At 42.0% G+C, this 18,543-nt stretch overlaps 1 protein-coding gene across 3 annotated transcripts in view; it reads right to left on the bottom strand.

Annotated features, from left to right (window-relative positions):
• Nucleotides 1-417: 417 nt before the first annotated feature.
• LOC140065819 (3-beta-hydroxysteroid sulfotransferase-like) overlaps nt 418-18,543 on the bottom strand; it is a 132,860-nt gene continuing 114,734 nt past the window's right edge. For 2 of the 3 annotated variants that reach the window (XM_072113377.1, XM_072113379.1), the window contains exon 7: nt 418-636. In XM_072113377.1, the coding sequence (XP_071969478.1) occupies nt 533-636 (104 nt within the window). In that variant the 3' untranslated portion in view covers nt 418-532. The remainder of the gene's footprint in view (nt 637-18,543) is intronic. The other variant, XM_072113378.1, reaches the window with a different exon arrangement.

Raw genomic sequence — 18,543 nt, 5'->3', positions numbered from 1 at the left:
CGTGGAGTAGACGCATCTGAGGTTACAGGAAGCGGCTACTCCACGCCCCGGTAGCCTCTTTTCCCCTCCTACTCACCCATCTTCGGCGCGCAGCTACGCGGAGCATGCGCAGAAGAGCAGGCCCGTTTCGGGCGCAGGCCTGCTCTTCTGCGCATGCGCAGACGTCAGGATCGCCGGACGAGGGCGCGCAGCTACGCGGAGCTGCGCGCCGAAGATGGGTGAGTAGGAGGGGAAAAGAGGCTACCGGGACGTGGAGTAGCCGCCTCGTGTAACCTCAGATGCGGCTACTCCACGCCCCAGTAGCCGCATAAGTAAATTTGAATATATGTCTAATAAAAGTTAACAAAAAAGTGTGGGGACGTGAGGATTAGCCCTTAAAAGGGCTATCCTCATGTCCCATTGATCCACCTACCACCCAAACTACCTTTATAGGTAGATTTGTGGTGGTAGGTTCCCTTTAATTAACTGATTGCCCATCAATTTTAATATTCTGGATATCCCCTTTCACTGAAAGTGATTATTCGTTTCAGTTTTAGTCAAAGGAAATGTTGAAATCCTTCATACAATCCTTGTAAATCTTTTCAAATTCCACTTCTTGATCAGGAGTGAAATGATTCTTATGATCCCCAGCAATACCTAAAATAAACAAAAACATATTTTGTTAATATGATAAACCTTTTCTGGTATGTAATTGTTGGTAAAAGTGGTCTTTGCATTCTAAAAATATATAACATATATATATATAACATTTATCAAAACACACTGAAAAAAATCCCTATATTTTTTTTCACCGTACAACTCCTAAGTAAGCGATGACTCCTAAAAAGTCATCAAAATGTTATACATATACTAAAATTGAGCCAATAAAAACTGCAGTTCATCCTGCAGAGACCACAAACAGCCTAGCAGTAATGCAAAGCAATAATTTGGAATCACTTTTTCCTAACCCACAGGAAAGAATGAATACCAGATTGAAACACCATAAACTAAAACCTTGCAAAATAAATTTTTTCCCATTCGATTCCACAGAAAATTATTAAAGTAATTATTACCCCCAGCACATTACTAGAAGAGAGCAGTGCTGGATCTATTTATGTGTTGAGCTGCAGCAGCCTAAATTGGTGCCTATTACTAAGGCCAGTCCTCTTGTGATTAACCTGCTACCCACCACCACCAGGAACAATCCACTACCTGATGATCTATAGATAGAATTGAACTGGGGAAGCCACAGGCTGTTATTATTGGGCTGAAGAATCTCCAAACCAATGAGCTTTTCCACCCTAGTAATGTCAGGCTGCTGCTTTATTGTATCTGACTGCTTATAGAAAAAGAAGCTTTGTTCATTAAAAAAACGTGGAGTCCCCCCATTTTCTATAACCAGCCATAAACAATAAAAAAGCAGAAGCTTCACATTACTGGAGTGGTTACCCCAAAGTTTTAGGGTTTTCCCAGTCTAATAATACTATTATACGGCCGCCCAATACTAAACCATCTGTGTATACTCAGGTGCTGCATTGTACCCAGTAATTTCCCCTCTGTAACTAGGGTTCTAATAGAAGCCCCAGTTACAAAGGAAATCTGTGAAAAATGCACACAGGGGTCTTTTATGACCTCATTGGTGGCATTTAAAGTAAAACACACCCACAAAATATTAACCCTTGCTTCACCATGACATAGGGCGGTAGTGACGAACCTATTGCACGGGTGCCAGAGGTGGCACTCGGAGCCCTTTCTGTGGGCACCCAGGCCATCACCAGAGAGGACTCCAGGTATCTTCCTACAGTCCACAGTGGAGTGGAAGGGGAGGGGGGCAGATCTGGATCATCATTGTAGCTCCTGCTCCGGCCCTGACAACTGTTCCTGTTTATGGGACCTTGGATGAAAGCTACATTGATCACCCAAATTTCTTCTATTTTCTGCTTTATTGGTGTCCTCAGGGTGCTGACATGAATGAAAGCTGTGACAGAGCAAGGAGTATAAATCACAAATTGAATTTCTATGTTGGCGCTTTGATATAAATAAGTGAGTCTTGGATGTAGTTTTGGCACCCGGTCTCTAAAAGGTTTGCCATCACTGACATAGGGGAACAGCATGGTGTGATTGTACATATTACACCATGATGTAATAGGCCTCTGCACACAAACTTGCACACAGGCCTTTGCACACAAAAAATTCATATAGTCATGATACCAGCTGTTTAACCCTTTAGTTGAAGCCGTCCAACGGTATAGTAGATAAGGCTGGAAAAAGACTCAAGTTCATCAAGTCCAACTTTTAAGAATTAAGCAAATATAAATATATATTATATATATATATATATATATATATATATATATATATATATATATAAATATAAGTCAGTAAAGAACCTTTGTCTATGTTGATGGTAGAATCGCCTCTCCTCTAGGCGTAGAGGATGCCCCCTTGTCCTAGTCACAGGCCTAGGTATAGAGATCCTTGTTCTGCCCGTTCAGGTATGTGAACATTGTAATGAAGTCTCCACTCAGCTATATTTCTCAAATTTGTAATCTGTCATTGTACTCTAGTGCCCCTTTTTCCCATAATAATCTTGGTTGCTCTCCTCTGCACCCGTTCCAGTTCTAATATGTCCTTTTAATACACTGGTGCCCAAAATTATAAACAATATTCCATGTGTGAATATGACCACTGTGTTTATAGTGCTTTGCAGCCTTTCCCCCCAACATAATTGTCCCCCCATCACCGGAGAGCTGCCAATTTTGACTGCCTGGATTGAATAGTGCTAGTTTCAGAATAAGCATTAGCATAGGCTGACGCTTCTTATACACTGCCAAACATTAGTATGGCAGTGCATTAGTTTGAATAAGAGATTAGATATGCGCTTGTTGTAGTCCCAGAGTGTGACAGCAAAAAAAATGTGGTAGAAAAAATAAAAGATTAGAAAAAATAAAAGTAAACATTAAGTCAGAGTGACTGCTGAGTTCAAGGTGCATTCACATTTAGTGTTTAACCTCTTAACGCTCAGCGTCCGATATATCGGACGCTGAGCGCAGTGACTTAGCGCTCAGCGTCCGATATATCGGACGCTGAGCTGATGCCGGTTCAGCTCAAGATCTGAGCCGAACCGGCATCGGGAAAGACGGGGTGCCGGCTGTGACTGATAGCCGGCACCCCAGTGTAACACCCGCGATCAGAGTTGTCTCCGATCGCGGGTGCTTAACCCGTTAAATGCCGCGGTCTGCGCGACCGCGGCATCTAACATGTATCTGGGGGATCTTTCCCCCACGATCGGCCCCCCCGAACCGTTTTCGGGGTCCGCCGATCGTTGCTATAGTAACTCTGGGGTCCGATCTGGACCCCAGAGTTACCTGCAAGAATTGCCAGTAAGATGGCGTCTGTGACGTCATCTTACTGGCACAGTGCCAGCCTATGCAAGTGTATAGGCTGACGGTGAACACCAAAAAAAAAAGAAGTAAAAAATCCAGTACAGAATTGATGCTTTTCTACTCCTGTCCTCAAAAAACGTTCCTAAATTTTCAACAATAGGTGATACAAACCCCAAAATGGTAACATTGGAAAAAGCATCTCGTCCCGCAAAAAAAATGGCATCACATGGCCCCAATAACGAAAAAGCAAAAATTTTATAGCCTTCAAAAGGGGCCAATGAGGAAACTAAAATCCTGGCAGCTGCAGCGCCCTCCTTCCCTTCTGCACCTCCCTGTGCCCCCATAACACAAGTCACAGCCACATGTGGGGGGTCTTTGTACTCAGGAGAAATTGCAGAACAAATTGTATGGTGGGTTTTCTCTTTTTATCTTTTGGAAATGTGTAAAATGGAAAGGTGCATTCACATTTAGTGTTTAACCTCTTAACGCTCAGCGTCCGATATATCGGACGCTGAGCGCAGTGACTTAGCGCTCAGCGTCCGATATATCGGACGCTGAGCTGATGCCGGTTCAGCTCAAGATCTGAGCCGAACCGGCATCGGGAAAGACGGGGTGCCGGCTGTGACTGATAGCCGGCACCCCAGTGTAACACCCGCGATCGGAGTTGTCTCCGATCGCGGGTGCTTAACCCGTTAAATGCCGCGGTCTGCGCGACCGCGGCATCTAACATGTATCTGGGGGATCTTTCCCCCACGATCGGCCCCCCCGAACCGTTTTCGGGGTCCGCCGATCGTTGCTATAGTAACTCTGGGGTCCGATCTGGACCCCAGAGTTACCTGCAAGAATTGCCAGTAAGATGGCGTCTGTGACGTCATCTTACTGGCACAGTGCCAGCCTATGCAAGTGTATAGGCTGACACTGATAATACTCTGCAATACATGAGTATTGCAGAATATTATCATGAAGAAGCAATCAGATGATTGCTTCTTCATGTCCCATGGTATAAAAGTGAAAAAGTAAAAAAAAAAGTTATTCAATAAAAAAATAAAGTCATAAATCACTAAAAATGCCCCAAACCCCCAAAACATATAAAGAGACATATAACTCAAAAAAAAGTCTAAATCATAACACAAACCCCACATATATAGTATCACCGCGTCCGTAACAACCCGTAGAATAAAAGTAAATCATTATTGAACCCGCACGATAAACGCCGTAAAAAAAAACTGTTATAAACCCTCCAAAAATTATGATTTTTACCTTTTCAATCCCACAAAAAATGCTATAAAATGTGATCAAAAAACCATATGTACTGCGACATGATACTGGTGCAAAGTACAACATGTCCCACAAAAAACAAGCCATCAACCAGCTCCGTAGCCAAAAAAGTAACAAAGTTATGCCACTTGGAAGACGGCAATACATAAATGATAGATTTTTCCCCACATTAGGGTTATGTTTGACAAATTTAGTAAAACGTAAGAAAATATATTCATGTCTGGTATCCCCGTAATCGTATCAACCCATAGAATAAAGATAACAGGATTATTAGGCTATACGGTGAACACCAAAAAAAAAAGAAGTAAAAAATCCAGTACAGAATTGATGATTTTCTACTCCTGTCCTCAAAAAACGTTCCTAAATTTTCAACAATAGGTGATACAAACCCCAAAATGATAACATTGGAAAAAGCATCTCGTCCCGCAAAAAAAATGGCATCACATGGCCCCAATAACGAAAAAGCAAAAATTTTATAGCCTTCAAAAGGGGCCAATGAGGAAACTAAAATCCTGGCAGCTGCAGCGCCCTCCTTCCCTTCTGCACCTCCCTGTGCCCCCATAACACAAGTCACAGCCACATGTGGGGGGTCTTTGTACTCAGGAGAAATTGCAGAACAAATTGTATGGTGGGTTTTCTCTTTTTATCTTTTGGAAATGTGTAAATTTTAGGGCTAAATGAACGTATAAGGGAACAATATGACCATTCTAAATTTCACCTCCATTTTGATTCAATTACTATGAAGATCTCAAGGGGTTAACAATCTTCGTAAAAGCTGTTTCTGATAGCTTGAGGGGTGCAGATTTGAAAATGGGTTGGTTATATAGGGGGTTTTGATGCTAAATATGTAAAATTTCATTCCAAACTGTATTTATCCCCAAAATAGTCAATTCTGAAAATCCGGAAAAGCGATATTCTATTTGCAAGCCGCGTGACATCAAAATAAATTATCCAGACATTTCAGAAATTATGAAAATGTAAAGTAGACAAATGGGAAATGTTATTCAGCAACTTATTTAGGTGGTAAATCGATCTGCCTGAAAACACAATGATTTTGAATTTCGAAAATGGCAAATTTTTCCAAAAATTTATCATATTTTCTTTTTTTTTGTAAATAAATGCAAAACTTATCTGCCAAAATTTACCACTAAAATGAAGTACAACATGTGGGGAAAAAACAATCTCAGAATCGCTTTGATAAGTAACAGTGTTCAAAAGTTATAACCGTATAAAGAGACGCAAGTCAGAATCCAAAAAATCGGGCTGAGCCTTAAGCTACAAAATGGCTGCGTCCTTAAGGGGTTAACTCACGTGTTTCAAAATGGAATGCATAATTAAATCAACGTTAACATTTGAGTTTACAAAACGCCACCGTTAATGCATGTGTTAACACATGTGTTAACCTATGTGTTAATGAACAGTGTGTTTATGCAATGTTAATACTTGTGTTGTGTTAATGGCTGCATTGTTTAAACATAAATCTTTACCTCAATTTAATTAGGCAAATCTCTCTTGGGGCACAGGCCCCAATGCATAATTCTCAAAAAAGTCCAGGAGAAACCACCCTACCTACACGCTTTTATAACAAAAACAACAATGCCTATTATATGCGCTACAGAAAACACAGGAGAAATCCCCATCTTCAAAAATCTATAACTTTTTAGTTTTCTATGTACAGAGCTGTATAATGGTGCACATTTACTAAGGACTTTGCCACACACTTCTGTTGGACTTTGCACGTTTTTGTAGGGGAAAATGACTTGCACAGGTATTTAAGAAGCGTCTGGGCCACTATTGTGTCACATACAACCGTTTTGTGGCGCAGCTGCAATAGCCTCCATGCGACACAAATTAGGGGCGTGCTGGCGCACTGTTCCACTGAGTTGCACCAAGCACCGTATTTAACATGCAAATTGTGTTGCTCACCCTATGTTAAAAGTGCACCACAAAACAGTTAGTAAACTCTGTCGGGCAAGTGCGGGGAAGCGGCAGATTCATGTTTTCTTAATAAATGTGTTGCTCCCAGCATTATACATGGAAAGAGCACTTTTAGTGCAGTTTCCATCTTTCTTAGTAAATGTTCCCCTATGGCTTGTTTTCTAAGTAACAGTATGATAGTATTTTTCATTCCATGCTGTGTACTCGTGGGAAAAATTCCAATTGCAGTGAAATTGGTGATAAAAGGCATTTGTGTTTACAATTACGGGAGACACCAAATTTCTACAGGTTTTATTGCGTTTTAATACATTTAAAAAAATGTATACTGTCTGTACAAAAAATTCTCCATGTTGCTTCGCTTGCATGGAGTCGTGGTCCAGAGCAGAAGGTCCAGGGGTCGTCCTTGCAGCTGGTGGTGAGGTACTTCCATGTCGCAGGAGCTGTTGCCTCTTCAGGGCCTATTGCGTGGAGGTTCCGTATATCTGCTTGCTTCTTTTTTAGCTGCATATAATTGTAGTCCTTTTGATGCTGCTTACTAACTTCACTAATTCGGCAGTGCTATTTATTAATATTTTCTACATGAAAGTCTGGCTTGATTGTTTCTGCTTACTAACGGCATCTACTAACTAACTATACTCGTAAAACAGGAAAAAGGACCGCTGGACTTGCTATTTTACTTGGTGTTGTCATCTAACAGTCTATTTATTAGAAGCACCCCGACCGGACTGTTTTACTATCATTAACTGTTCCGCTGGACTTGGCTATTACATCGCTTGGTGCTTGACCTGTTAATCTTTTTCTTTACTAGGAGTATCCTTACGAGATTGGCTTATTAGTTCGAATTGCTCGGAAAGATGTCATAATATTATGTTAGCTCTGCTGGGTTAGAGCGGGGCCCCCGAAATGGTGCCCATGCGGAGCTAAATGTTCAGCTAAAAAAGATCTAGTATTAATATTTTGTCTGTTCGAACATATTGTCGCCGGGTTCATCTGCTCTGATTGTATTTCGTTTTTTAGTTGTTCTCTGTTTAATTTAACTGTCACTGTGTAAGTCAACTCAGTGGATTAAGGAGCTGTCTCAATTTTAGCAAATTTATCTAAAAGTAACGGTTGGAGACAGGGTGACGGTGGAGTTCGGGTTCATCATTGAGAAAATCAGGGGGGGGGGGTGGAGGGTCCCCGAAGGAAGGGAAGGATCGGGGTGGTGGGAGAACAGACCCAGTTGGAAAGTTAGATAAAATATGGAACTCCCCCATTACAAAAACTCGTCAAACTGCTAAAGGTGGTAGTGCTCCCTCCCTCCCTCCTGGAGACCATTCTGCAAAAGCTGCCCTGGAGGCTGATTCAGAGGGAATAGAGCACTCCACTAATCCAATAAAGGAGGAAATCCTAGCGACTGTCCAGAAGATAGGGACGGCTGTAGAGGGGCTGGACAAACAGGTCTCGGTCCTATCATGTGAAGAAAGAAATGATTAAAATCCGGGAAAAAGTCTCCAATGTGACGAGTCAAGTTAAAACCTTAGAGGGGGAGGCTAAAAGTCTTAAAAAGGATGTTGGGGGTTTGATGAAAACACAGACTCTCCTAAGGGAAAAATTGACGGATTTAGAAGATCGCTCTAGGCCAGTGGTTCTCAACCTTTCTAATGCTGTGACCCCGCAATACAGTTCCTCATGCTGTGGTGACCCCAAACCATGCAACACGCAGTAAAAACACAGTAAAATTGCAGCTCCGATGACGTTAGGCGACCCCCGGTTTTGGTCGTTCGACCCCCACTGGGGTCCCAACCCACAGGTTGAGAACCACTGCTCTAGGCGCTCCAACATTCGTATAATTGGTCTCCCAGAGGAGGTTGGAGAAAATTCCTTAGCAGAATGGATGCAATCCTGGCTTAAAGAAATAATTGGCCCCGAGGGGCTCTCCCCCTTATTCATGATTGAGAGGGCTCACAGGGTCCCTGGTAAGCCCCCGGGCCTGGAGCACCTCCCAGGGTTATTTTAGCTAAGATTCTTTGCTCTTAAGATCGGGACAGGATAATTAGATTCTCATGGTCTAAACAAGATCTGTCTTATAATGGAGTTAAGATCTCTATCTTTCCTGATTTCTCTCTGGTAACACAGCAGAAAAGAGTAAAATTTAAAGACGTGAAACTCCGTTTGAAGGAAGCATGGATGAAATTTTCATTGTTGTATCCAGCTAGGTTGAGAGTGGTGTATAATGATCACACAGTATTTTTTGACAGTGCTGCCGAGGCCTCTAACTGGTTGGAAACAAAGGGTTTCTAAGTGGGAAGTCCCGTATCTCTGAATAATCTGAACTAATGTTGTAATATGTTGGTTTCTTAGTGGCTGCGGCGGAGGGGGGGGGCGGAATGGAAGGTAGGAGTTTTCGAGACCTGCACATTACAGTAGGTCAAGGGGAGGGGGGAGTCCCCTTTATGTGAGTTTTTTTTTCTCCCTACTTATTATAATCGATGGCTACTCAGGTTTTTGTGTGGAATGTCAGGGGTCTTAATGACCGGCGGAAGCGATGTATAGTAAATGACATTGTTGCCCGACATTTGCCCGGTATAGTTTGCTTAATTGAGACACATCTTACTCCTGAAACTACTAGGTGGTTAGACAGAAAATGGGCATCTTGGGCCTTTCATTCTTGTGGGTCCTTATTCACAATAAGGTGGATATAAAGATTCTCTCAGTCAAGACGGATAAAAAAGGGAGATTTATTTTTATATTCTGTTCACTATATAAAATGCGCTGTGTGCCTTTATATATATCCAACCCCCGTTTTCAATAAAGGTGTTAAATGCTTTAATAGAATTTATTAAGGATAGGGAGGACAGTCCGGTCATGGTGTTGGGCGACTTTAATGCAGTGTTGGATGTGGACCTGGATAGGCGTAGTTTGAATAGTTCTGGTGGGGGAAAAAAAAGTATAAAGGGTCCCCTAGTCTAAGCACCTTTTGCGAGAGTTGGTTGCTAAAGGATGTATGGCGTACTAAGTATAGGGATAGACGTGCCTTCTCTTGTTTCAGCCGGACTCACTCAACTCTGTCCAGGATCAATCTATGCTTTGCTAATAATGCGTTCCTTGGACTCATTGATCGAATGTAGTTTGAGTCTATAGTGGTCTCTGACCACGGCCCCATTTCTCTTCAATTAAGGATGCAAAGGGGTAAGTGTCTGGAGAGAAGGAATTTTTTTAGATTGAACCCCCATTGGCTTTCTATTCTAGATAACGAAGAAAAGATAAATAGACTGATACAGGAATTCTGGACTTGTAATCTGAAGAGTGGGGACCCAGGGTTGGTATGGGACTCGTTGAAAGCCTATTTACAAGGTTTTTTTCCGGAGATCAATTGGAAGAAAAAGGAGCTAAGACAGAGGGAGACAAAACTAAAAATGGATTTAAAGCTTAGCCAGGAGATTTGGGCAGCTACTTCTCTGGAAGTGGATAGAGATAAGTTTCTGGCGGCCCAATTGGCTTATGGCTCTTTTATGGCAGAAAAATCCAAGCATAGAGCCATTTTTAAGGGTTATGGAAACTATGTAGAAGGGGACAAACCAGTTAAACTTTTGGACAACCTTCTTAAGAGCAAGGATTGTATTCAAGGGGTACATGCAATTTTAGATCCCTCAGGAAATATTGTCCATGAACAGAGCGCAATTTTGGAGAGCTTTTGGCTCTTCTATGAGTCTCTTTATGCATCAGAAATAGGATACATGGACAGTCAGTTGGATGATTTTCTAGAGTTGATCCCTATTCCTAGGCTGCCAGAGGAACAGAGTCTTCCTCTGAACAAACCTATAGGGGCAGAGGAGATCTTGGAAGCTATTAGGTCTTCACCAATTGACTCGGCTCCTGGATTGGATGGTTTACCATTCGCTTTTTAAAGAAAATATCAGCAAGTTTTGTCCCCTATATTAGAGGCGGTGCTTGCAGCGGCCTTTACAGAAGGAGCGATACGGGGATCAATGACGGAGGGCGCTATTGTATCGATTCTTAAAAAGGATAAAGATGAAGTGGAGATGGGTTCTTACAGACCCATCTCCTTATTGAATACTGATATAAAAATTCTAGCAAAGATCCTTTCTTTTAGGTTAAAGAAGGTGATTTCTGGCATTGTCCACCGGAATCAAAATGGGTTTATGCCGTCTAGGAGCACTGGGTATAATCTGCACAGACGGTTTTCAGATATTTAGCTAGAGACCACGGGCGACCACTCCATCCTGTCTCTTGACGCAGTTAAAGCTTTTGACAGGGTGGAGTGGCACTTTCTATGGAAGGTGATGGGAAGATTTGGGCTTGGAGAATCATTTATTAAGTGGGTTAAGATAATGTATCACTCCCCAATAGCCAGAATGTGCGTAAATGGTCTGCTCTCCGAACCTTTTCATCTGTGTAGAGGGACCCGTCAGGGATGTCCCCTCTCCCCCCTCCTCTTTGCCCTATTTGTTGAACCTTTGGCTATTCCGATTCGTGATTCTGATCGGATTAGGGGCTGGGGGTGTGGTGGCAGAGGGATAAGATATCCCTGTATTTGGATGATATTTTGCTGACTATTCGGAGGTCGGACAATTCTATCCAGGAGACTATTAAGTTGTCTGATGGCTTTGGATTTTTTTCAGGACTTAAGATCAACTGGGGAAAATTAATGTTCTTCCTATAGATGGTGCGGGACGGGAGGCAGGTTTACCAGTTTTGTGTTTAGAAAGGGACGACTCCTTCAAATATCTTGAGATTTGGATATCTGGGGACCTTGGAAGATATGTGCTCATTATTAATAAGATAAGAAGGAATATTGTGGGATGGTTAAAAATGCCCTTTTCTAGAGCCGATAGCGTAGGAATTGTTAAAATGATCCTTCTCCCTCAGCTTCTTTATCCGTTGTCAGTATCTCCAGTCTGGCTTTCTAGGAGGGTGTTTGGAATTTTGGAGGGTCTGTTTAGAGATTTGATATGGGGAGTACTGTAATGCATTTTCTAGTTTATTGGAGTTAAGTGCGTGTAGTAGGGATTCTATTTTTTCTTTGTTAGAAAGCGGAGATTTAACAATTATAAGAATATTCATATGGCAGTTTTGCTTGATAAATGGTGGGGGGCATAAAAAAAAATCAAGGGTATTGAGGGTATTTTCTGGTTCACCCCAATATGGGAGAATTTTCACTTTGTGAATTCAAATCCATCCCGGATAGTGGGTATTGGATTAAAAAGGTTAAAAGGGTTAGGTTTTTTTCACAAATTTTAGATAATACACAGTTATGTGGGTATATTGTATTTTTGTCTCGTTTTTCAGGGATGGATTCAGGATTTTTCCGGTTCATGCAATTGCACCATGCATATAACTCTGTGTTGATTAAAGATAGATTCACTTTATGCACGGATGTAAAAAAAGAATTTTTGATTTGCACAAGTATAAGGAATGAGGTGATTTCGAAGATGTACAAATATATTATGCAGGATTTGTGAATGGGGTAGTTCACTCTTCAAGGAATAAATGACATGTGCAAGTGGGGGATATATCAGCGGAAGATTGGAAACTGTGTTATAGCGGTATCGGACTGTCTTGAAACCACAGGATGGTACAATTCAATTTTATCCATCAATTATATTACACTACCAAGGGGTTATTCAAAATGAAACTTAGGGCTGACTCTAGATGCCGGAGGTGCCTTTTGGAGAATGCAGACTTCCTACATGTCGCTTTTGGGTGTCATAAACTAATGGATTACTGGAGTAAGATTCTGGACTATATAGACGATACCTTCAACGTGAGAATAAATTATTCATGCCAGGCCGTTCTGCTCAGTTTTATTGAGTTAAGTAGTGAAAATGGGAGGAAAAGGTTGGTGATATATAAACTGCTCCTCCTAGCCAGATTGGTTATCGCAAGAAAGTGGAGAAGCGCGGTGAGCGCGTCCGTTGAAGAATTCCTGATGGAATTACAAAAATGTAGAAGCTTTGAGAAAATTATTGCAATAAGAATAGAGTCTTTAGAAAAATGGAAAAGGGTTTGGTGTTTGAATTTTTAATTTATGTTTCATTTCTTTGATAAAAGTTTATAGGAAAAAAAAAATAAAAATTTTTCCTAGTCCTAGCTCGCATAGGTTTGCCTTGTCCTTCCCCTCTCAATAGAGGTAGGGGTGGTGGGCGGATAGGGATTAATATGTTTTATTGTAATTGTAGAAAGATGTTTATTTAGATGGAATTTATAATGTATTTTCTATATGGAGATTTTATATGATGTATGTTAACACAACTTTTTAAACCCCCCCCCCAAAAAAAAAGGTTAAAATGATCTTTATTGTGTTAACATCACTACGGGATAGAAATGTTCATTACACGAAAAAGATATCTATTTATTTTTTGTTTATAGATATTTAATTTGTTGTAGTTAAAATTGGTCTATCTTACATTCTTTGTGTTTTTCAACTTTTATTAGAATATTGTGTAACCATATGGACCTGCAGAAGGGTGCTGTACACACCCGAAACGCATTGTCCGTTTACCTATGATCTTTGAAATAAACTATTGTCACGTTTGAGAAGCACGGTCTGAAGTCCTGCTTTTTTATCTCCAGCGATTTATCACAATATTCCATGTCAGGTCTGACCAGTGATTTGTATGAAGGCAAAAATATGTCCTTATTGTGAGAATCTATTCCGCTCTTCTGCATACATCTGCAACACCCCTGACAATGCATAGGCAAGGTGGTAGTTGCGAATAGCGCCCTTTCCATGTCAGGATCTATCAGGTGAGCCTGCACTACTCATCGAGGAGATAATGCTAGGAGAACTTAGTGTAGTTGAAACTGTAGATACTGCCTGGTAAAGCAACAGTTAACTGGTGTATGTAATTATCCAATTATGTGTCTGTTATGCAAGCTGGAAGCTGATTGGACAGGGGCTACCACCTGACCAGGGGGGGTATAAAAGCCCCTGCTGGGTGATAGCAGTGTCAGTTCAGTTAAGGTCAGAGTGAGAGACTCCATCTTGGAGCCAGTAAAGACAGAGTGAGCAGCACACTTCAGTGCTGCCACAGTCATTAATCCCAGAAACTTCAAGTGTCTTAGGCCTACTGCCTAGCCCCAAGGGCAAGTCCAGAGACTTAAACCCAGAACTTCAGCTTCCACCACTTGGACTCAGTTACATCTGAACCAGCCCAGCCTCCATCTACCATTAGGCTGCATGCAGCTTTCCAACTCCCCATGACAGTGCCAGTTTAAATAAATTGCCGTTACCAATTTTTGGCTGTTGCCAGAACTGTAAGTTGATTTTCACAATGTTGCCTCAGTCTGATCTCTAGATATGGCAGCTAACCACCACGGGCTCCCCCATCCACCACACAGGGATTCATTCTACAGACATCTCGGGGGTTGCCTCAGGGAGAAACCATTGCATCAGCCTCTCCTTCCATATTTCTTGCACACACCACCTGCTGGAGACCTGCCAGACTGTAGGTAAGCCCTCTGGTCCCATACCAAGCACTGTGACCAGAGTGTGCCCAAGGCCGCACTAGCCAGCATCTCTGGTGTGCCTCTGGGCCACCAAAAAAAGGATATGCCCCGGAAGGGTCTGGCGGTGCCTTGCAGCTGGCAGCGCAGCATGATGACGTCATGGTGCTGCCTGCAGCAGGGTGCCGCCATATTTGTACACTAATATCCACTAGTATCCTGACACAGCGAGGGAAGAGAAGGAGGTCGGCGTGCATCCGGGGAACAATGGAAGGTGAGTACAATTTTATTATTTTACCTAGGACTGTATATAGTTATTATAGGGGGATTGTACATAGTTATAATAGGAGTCTGTTTATAGTTAGTTATTACAGGGAGGCTGTATATAGTTATAAGGGACTGTATATAGTTAAAGAGAAGCTGTATATAGTTATAAGGGACTGTATACACTTATAGGGGGTGTATAGTTATTATAGGGGACAATATAGTTATAGGGGGTGTTATTATAGGGGGACTTAAATATAGTTATTATAGGAAGGCTGTATAGAGGTATTATAGGGGGCTGTATATAGTTAAACCTCTGGGTCTGGTAATGTTGGGGGGCTGTATGTAGTTATTGCTGGGGGGCTATACATAGTGATTGTTGGGGGACTGTATACAGTGATCACTGGGGGGCTGTATACAGTGATTATCGTGGGAGCTGTACACAGTGATTGCTGGGGGCTGTATATAGTGATTACTGGGAGCTGTACACTCACCGGCCACTTTATTAGGTACACCTGTCCAACTGCTCGTTAACACTTATATTTCTAATCAGCCAATCACATGGCGGCAACTCAGTGCATTTAGGCATGTAGACATGGTCAAGACAAGGAGGCTCTAAAAAGTGATTATTGGGAGCTGTATATATTGCTTACTGGGTGGCTGTATATAGTGATTACTGGGGGCTGTATATAGTGATTACTGGGGAGCTGTATATAGTGATTACTGGGGAACTGTATATTGTGATTACTGTGAGCTGTATATAATAATTGCTGGGGGAGCTGTACATAGTGAATGCTGGGGGAGCTGTATATGGTGATTGCTGGGGGAGCTGTATATAGTGAATACTGGGGGCTGTATATAGTGATCACTGGGTAACTGTATATAGTGATCACTGGGTATCTGTATATAGTCATTGCTGGTGGCTGTATATAGTGATTGCTGGGGAAGCTGTATATAGTCATTGCTGGGGAAGCTGTATATAGTCATTGCTGGGAGGCTCTAAACAGTGATTATTAGGAACTGTATATATTGATTACTGGGTGGCTGTATATAGTGATTACTGGGGGCTGTATATAGTGATTACTGGGGAGCTGTATATAGTGATTACTGGGGAGCTGTATATTGTGAGTACTGTGAGCTGTATATAATAATTGCTGGGGGAGCTGTACATAGTGAATGCTGGGAGAGCTGTATATAGTGATTGCTCAGGGAGTTATATAAAGTGATTGCTGGGGGAGCTGTATATAGTGATTACTGGGGGCTGTATATAGTGATCACTGGGGAACTGTATATAGTGATCACTAGGTATATGTATATAGTCATTGCTGGTGGCTGTATATAGTGATTGCTGGGAGGCTCTAAACAGTGATTATTGGGAGCTGTATATATTGATTACTGGGTGGCTGTATATATTGATTACTGGGGGCTGTATATAGTGATTACTGGGGAACTGTATATTGTGAGTACTGTGAGCTGTATATAATAATTGCTGGGGGAGCTGTACATAGTGAATGCTGGAATAGCTGTGTATAGTGATTGCTGAGGGAGTTATATATAGTGATTGCTGGGGGAGCTGTATATAGTGATTACTGGGGGCTGTATATAGTGATCACTGGGGAATTGTATATAGTGAACACTGGGTATCTGTATATAGTCATTGCTGGTGGCTGTATATAGTGATTGCTGGGGAAGCTGTATATAGTGATTGCTGGGAAGCTCTAAACAGTGATTATTGGGAGCTGTATATATTGATTACTGGGTGGCTGTATATACTGATTACTGGGCAGCTGTATATAGTGATTGCTGGGGCTGTATATATTGACTGCTGGGGAAGCTGGATATAGTGATTGCTAGGGGATCTGTATATAGTGATTGCTGGGGGAGCTGTATATAGTGGTTACTGGGAGCTGTATAAAGTGATTTCTGGGGGGTGTATATAGTGATTACTTGGCAATGTATACAGTGATTACTGGGGAGGCTGTATATAGTTATTGCTAAGGAGCAGTATATAGCGATTGCTGTTCCCTGTCTGGACTAGATTCAATGGGTCCCCCATCAAATTTTGCACCAAAGGGCCCCCACCAATCTTAATACGGCCTGGGCCACAATGGGGAATGTTGCAAGTGGCATCACGAACAGAATATTTGTAATCACGATTTGTAAAGACTGTGCTGCCTAACCCTGCTGCCATATGGGTTAAGGCCCAAGCGTGATTGTGCTTAGTGATTACTTGGGGAGACTGTATATAGTTATTGCTGGGATAGTTATAGGGGGATTGTACATCGTTATTATGGAGGGGTGTATATATTTAGTTATTATAGGGGGACTGTATATAGTTATAGAGGGTGTATATAGTTATTATTGGGGACAATATAGTTATAGGGCTTCTATGTAGTTATAATAGGGAGGCTGCATGAAGTTATGAGGGACTGCACATAGTTATAGGGGGTGTATATATATATATTATAGTGGATGTTATAGTTATAGGGCGTGTATATAGTTATTATAGGGGGACTATATATAGTTATTATAGGGGGACTATATATAGTTATATAAAGCTGTTTATAAAGTTATTATAGGGAGGCTGTATATAGTTATCATAGGGGCTGTATATAGTTATTATGAGGGACTGTATTAGTTGTTATAGTGGGCTGTATGTAGTCAATGCTCTGGGACTGTATATAGGTAATGTTGGAGGGCTGTATATATTTATTGATGGGAAAGCTGGATATAGTGATTGCTGGGGGAGTTTTATATAGTGATTGCTGGGGAGCTGTATATAGTTATTGCTGGGGAGCTATGTATAGTGATTACTGGGGGCTGTATATAGTTATAGCTGGGGGACTGCATACATTGATTACTGGGGGGTTGTATATATTTATTACTGGGGCTGTATACAGTGATTACTGTGGGAGTTGTGTATAGTGATTACTTGGAGCTGTATACAGTGGTTGCTTTGGGCTGTATATAGTGATTGCTGGGGGAGCTGTATACAGTGGTTGCTGGGGGCTGTATATAGTGATTGCTAGGGGAGCTGTATATAATGATTGCTGGGGGAGCTGTATATAATGATTGCTGGGGGAGCTGTATATAATGATTGCTGGGAGGAACTGTACTGCTTATAATTATTGCTGGGGCAGCTGTATACAGTGATTACTGTGGAGCTGTTTATAGTGATTGCTGAGCGCTGAATACAGTGATTGCTGGGGGAAGTATATCGTGATTAATGTGGTCTGTATATAGTGATTGCTTGGGGGGCTGTATATAGTGATTGCTGGGGGAGCTGAATATAGTGATTGCAGGAGAACTTTGCACAACGTTGCCTCCTTCTGATCCCTGGATACAGCTGCTTCATTCTACAGACATCTCAGGGGTTGCCCCAGGGAGAAACCATTGCATCAGCCTCTCCCTCAATATTTCTTGCACACACCACCTGCTGGAGACCTGCCAGACTGTAGGTCAGCCCTCCAATCACATACAATTCACCTTGACCACAGCGTGCCCAAGGCTGCACTAGCCAGCCACTCCGGTATTCTGAGCCCCGGCTGCCTCCAGCAACCAAGAAAAGGTTTCTAAACTTTCTATTGCTATATTGCCACTATGCCACTATTATGTCTTTCTTTCAGGAAAGGAACATTGCTATTTTTGCTACTCAAAGAAGCCACTATGTTTATTGTAATGTTGAGTAACGTTCTAAGTAATGTATCCATTGGGCTGTTAAAGCAGATGTGAATGTTTGCACAACTATTGTAACCATTACTTTAAAAAAATTTGCACTTAACCTTTTTATAGGCTTTGCAGCTGCAGTTTCACCAAGTAATTGACTTTTTAGAACATAATTGTGCTTTTTGTTTCCATGGCCCTAGTGCATAACTTTACATTTACCGTATATACTCGAGTATAAGCCGACCCGAGTATAAGCCGAGACCCCTAATTTTACCACCAAAAACTGGGAAAAACTACTGACTCGAGTATAAGCCGAGGGTGGGAAATGCATTGGTCAACCCCCCCCAGTAGTATACAGCCTGCCAGCCCCCAGTAGTATACAGCCTGCCAGCCCCCAGAAGAATACAGCAGCCCCTAGTAGTATACAGCAGCCCCCCTGTAGTATACAGCAAGCACCTAGTAGTATACAGCAGCCCCCATGTAGTATACAGCAAGCCCCATGTAGTATACAGCAAGCCCCTAGTAGTATACAGCAAGCCCCTAGTAGTATACAGCAGCCCCTAGTATACAGCAGCCCCCCTGT

This window comes from Engystomops pustulosus, chromosome 6 (genome assembly GCF_040894005.1).
Source record: "Engystomops pustulosus chromosome 6, aEngPut4.maternal, whole genome shotgun sequence".
NCBI lineage: Eukaryota > Metazoa > Chordata > Amphibia > Anura > Leptodactylidae > Engystomops > Engystomops pustulosus.
This window is presented reverse-complemented; position numbering and strand designations above follow the sequence as displayed.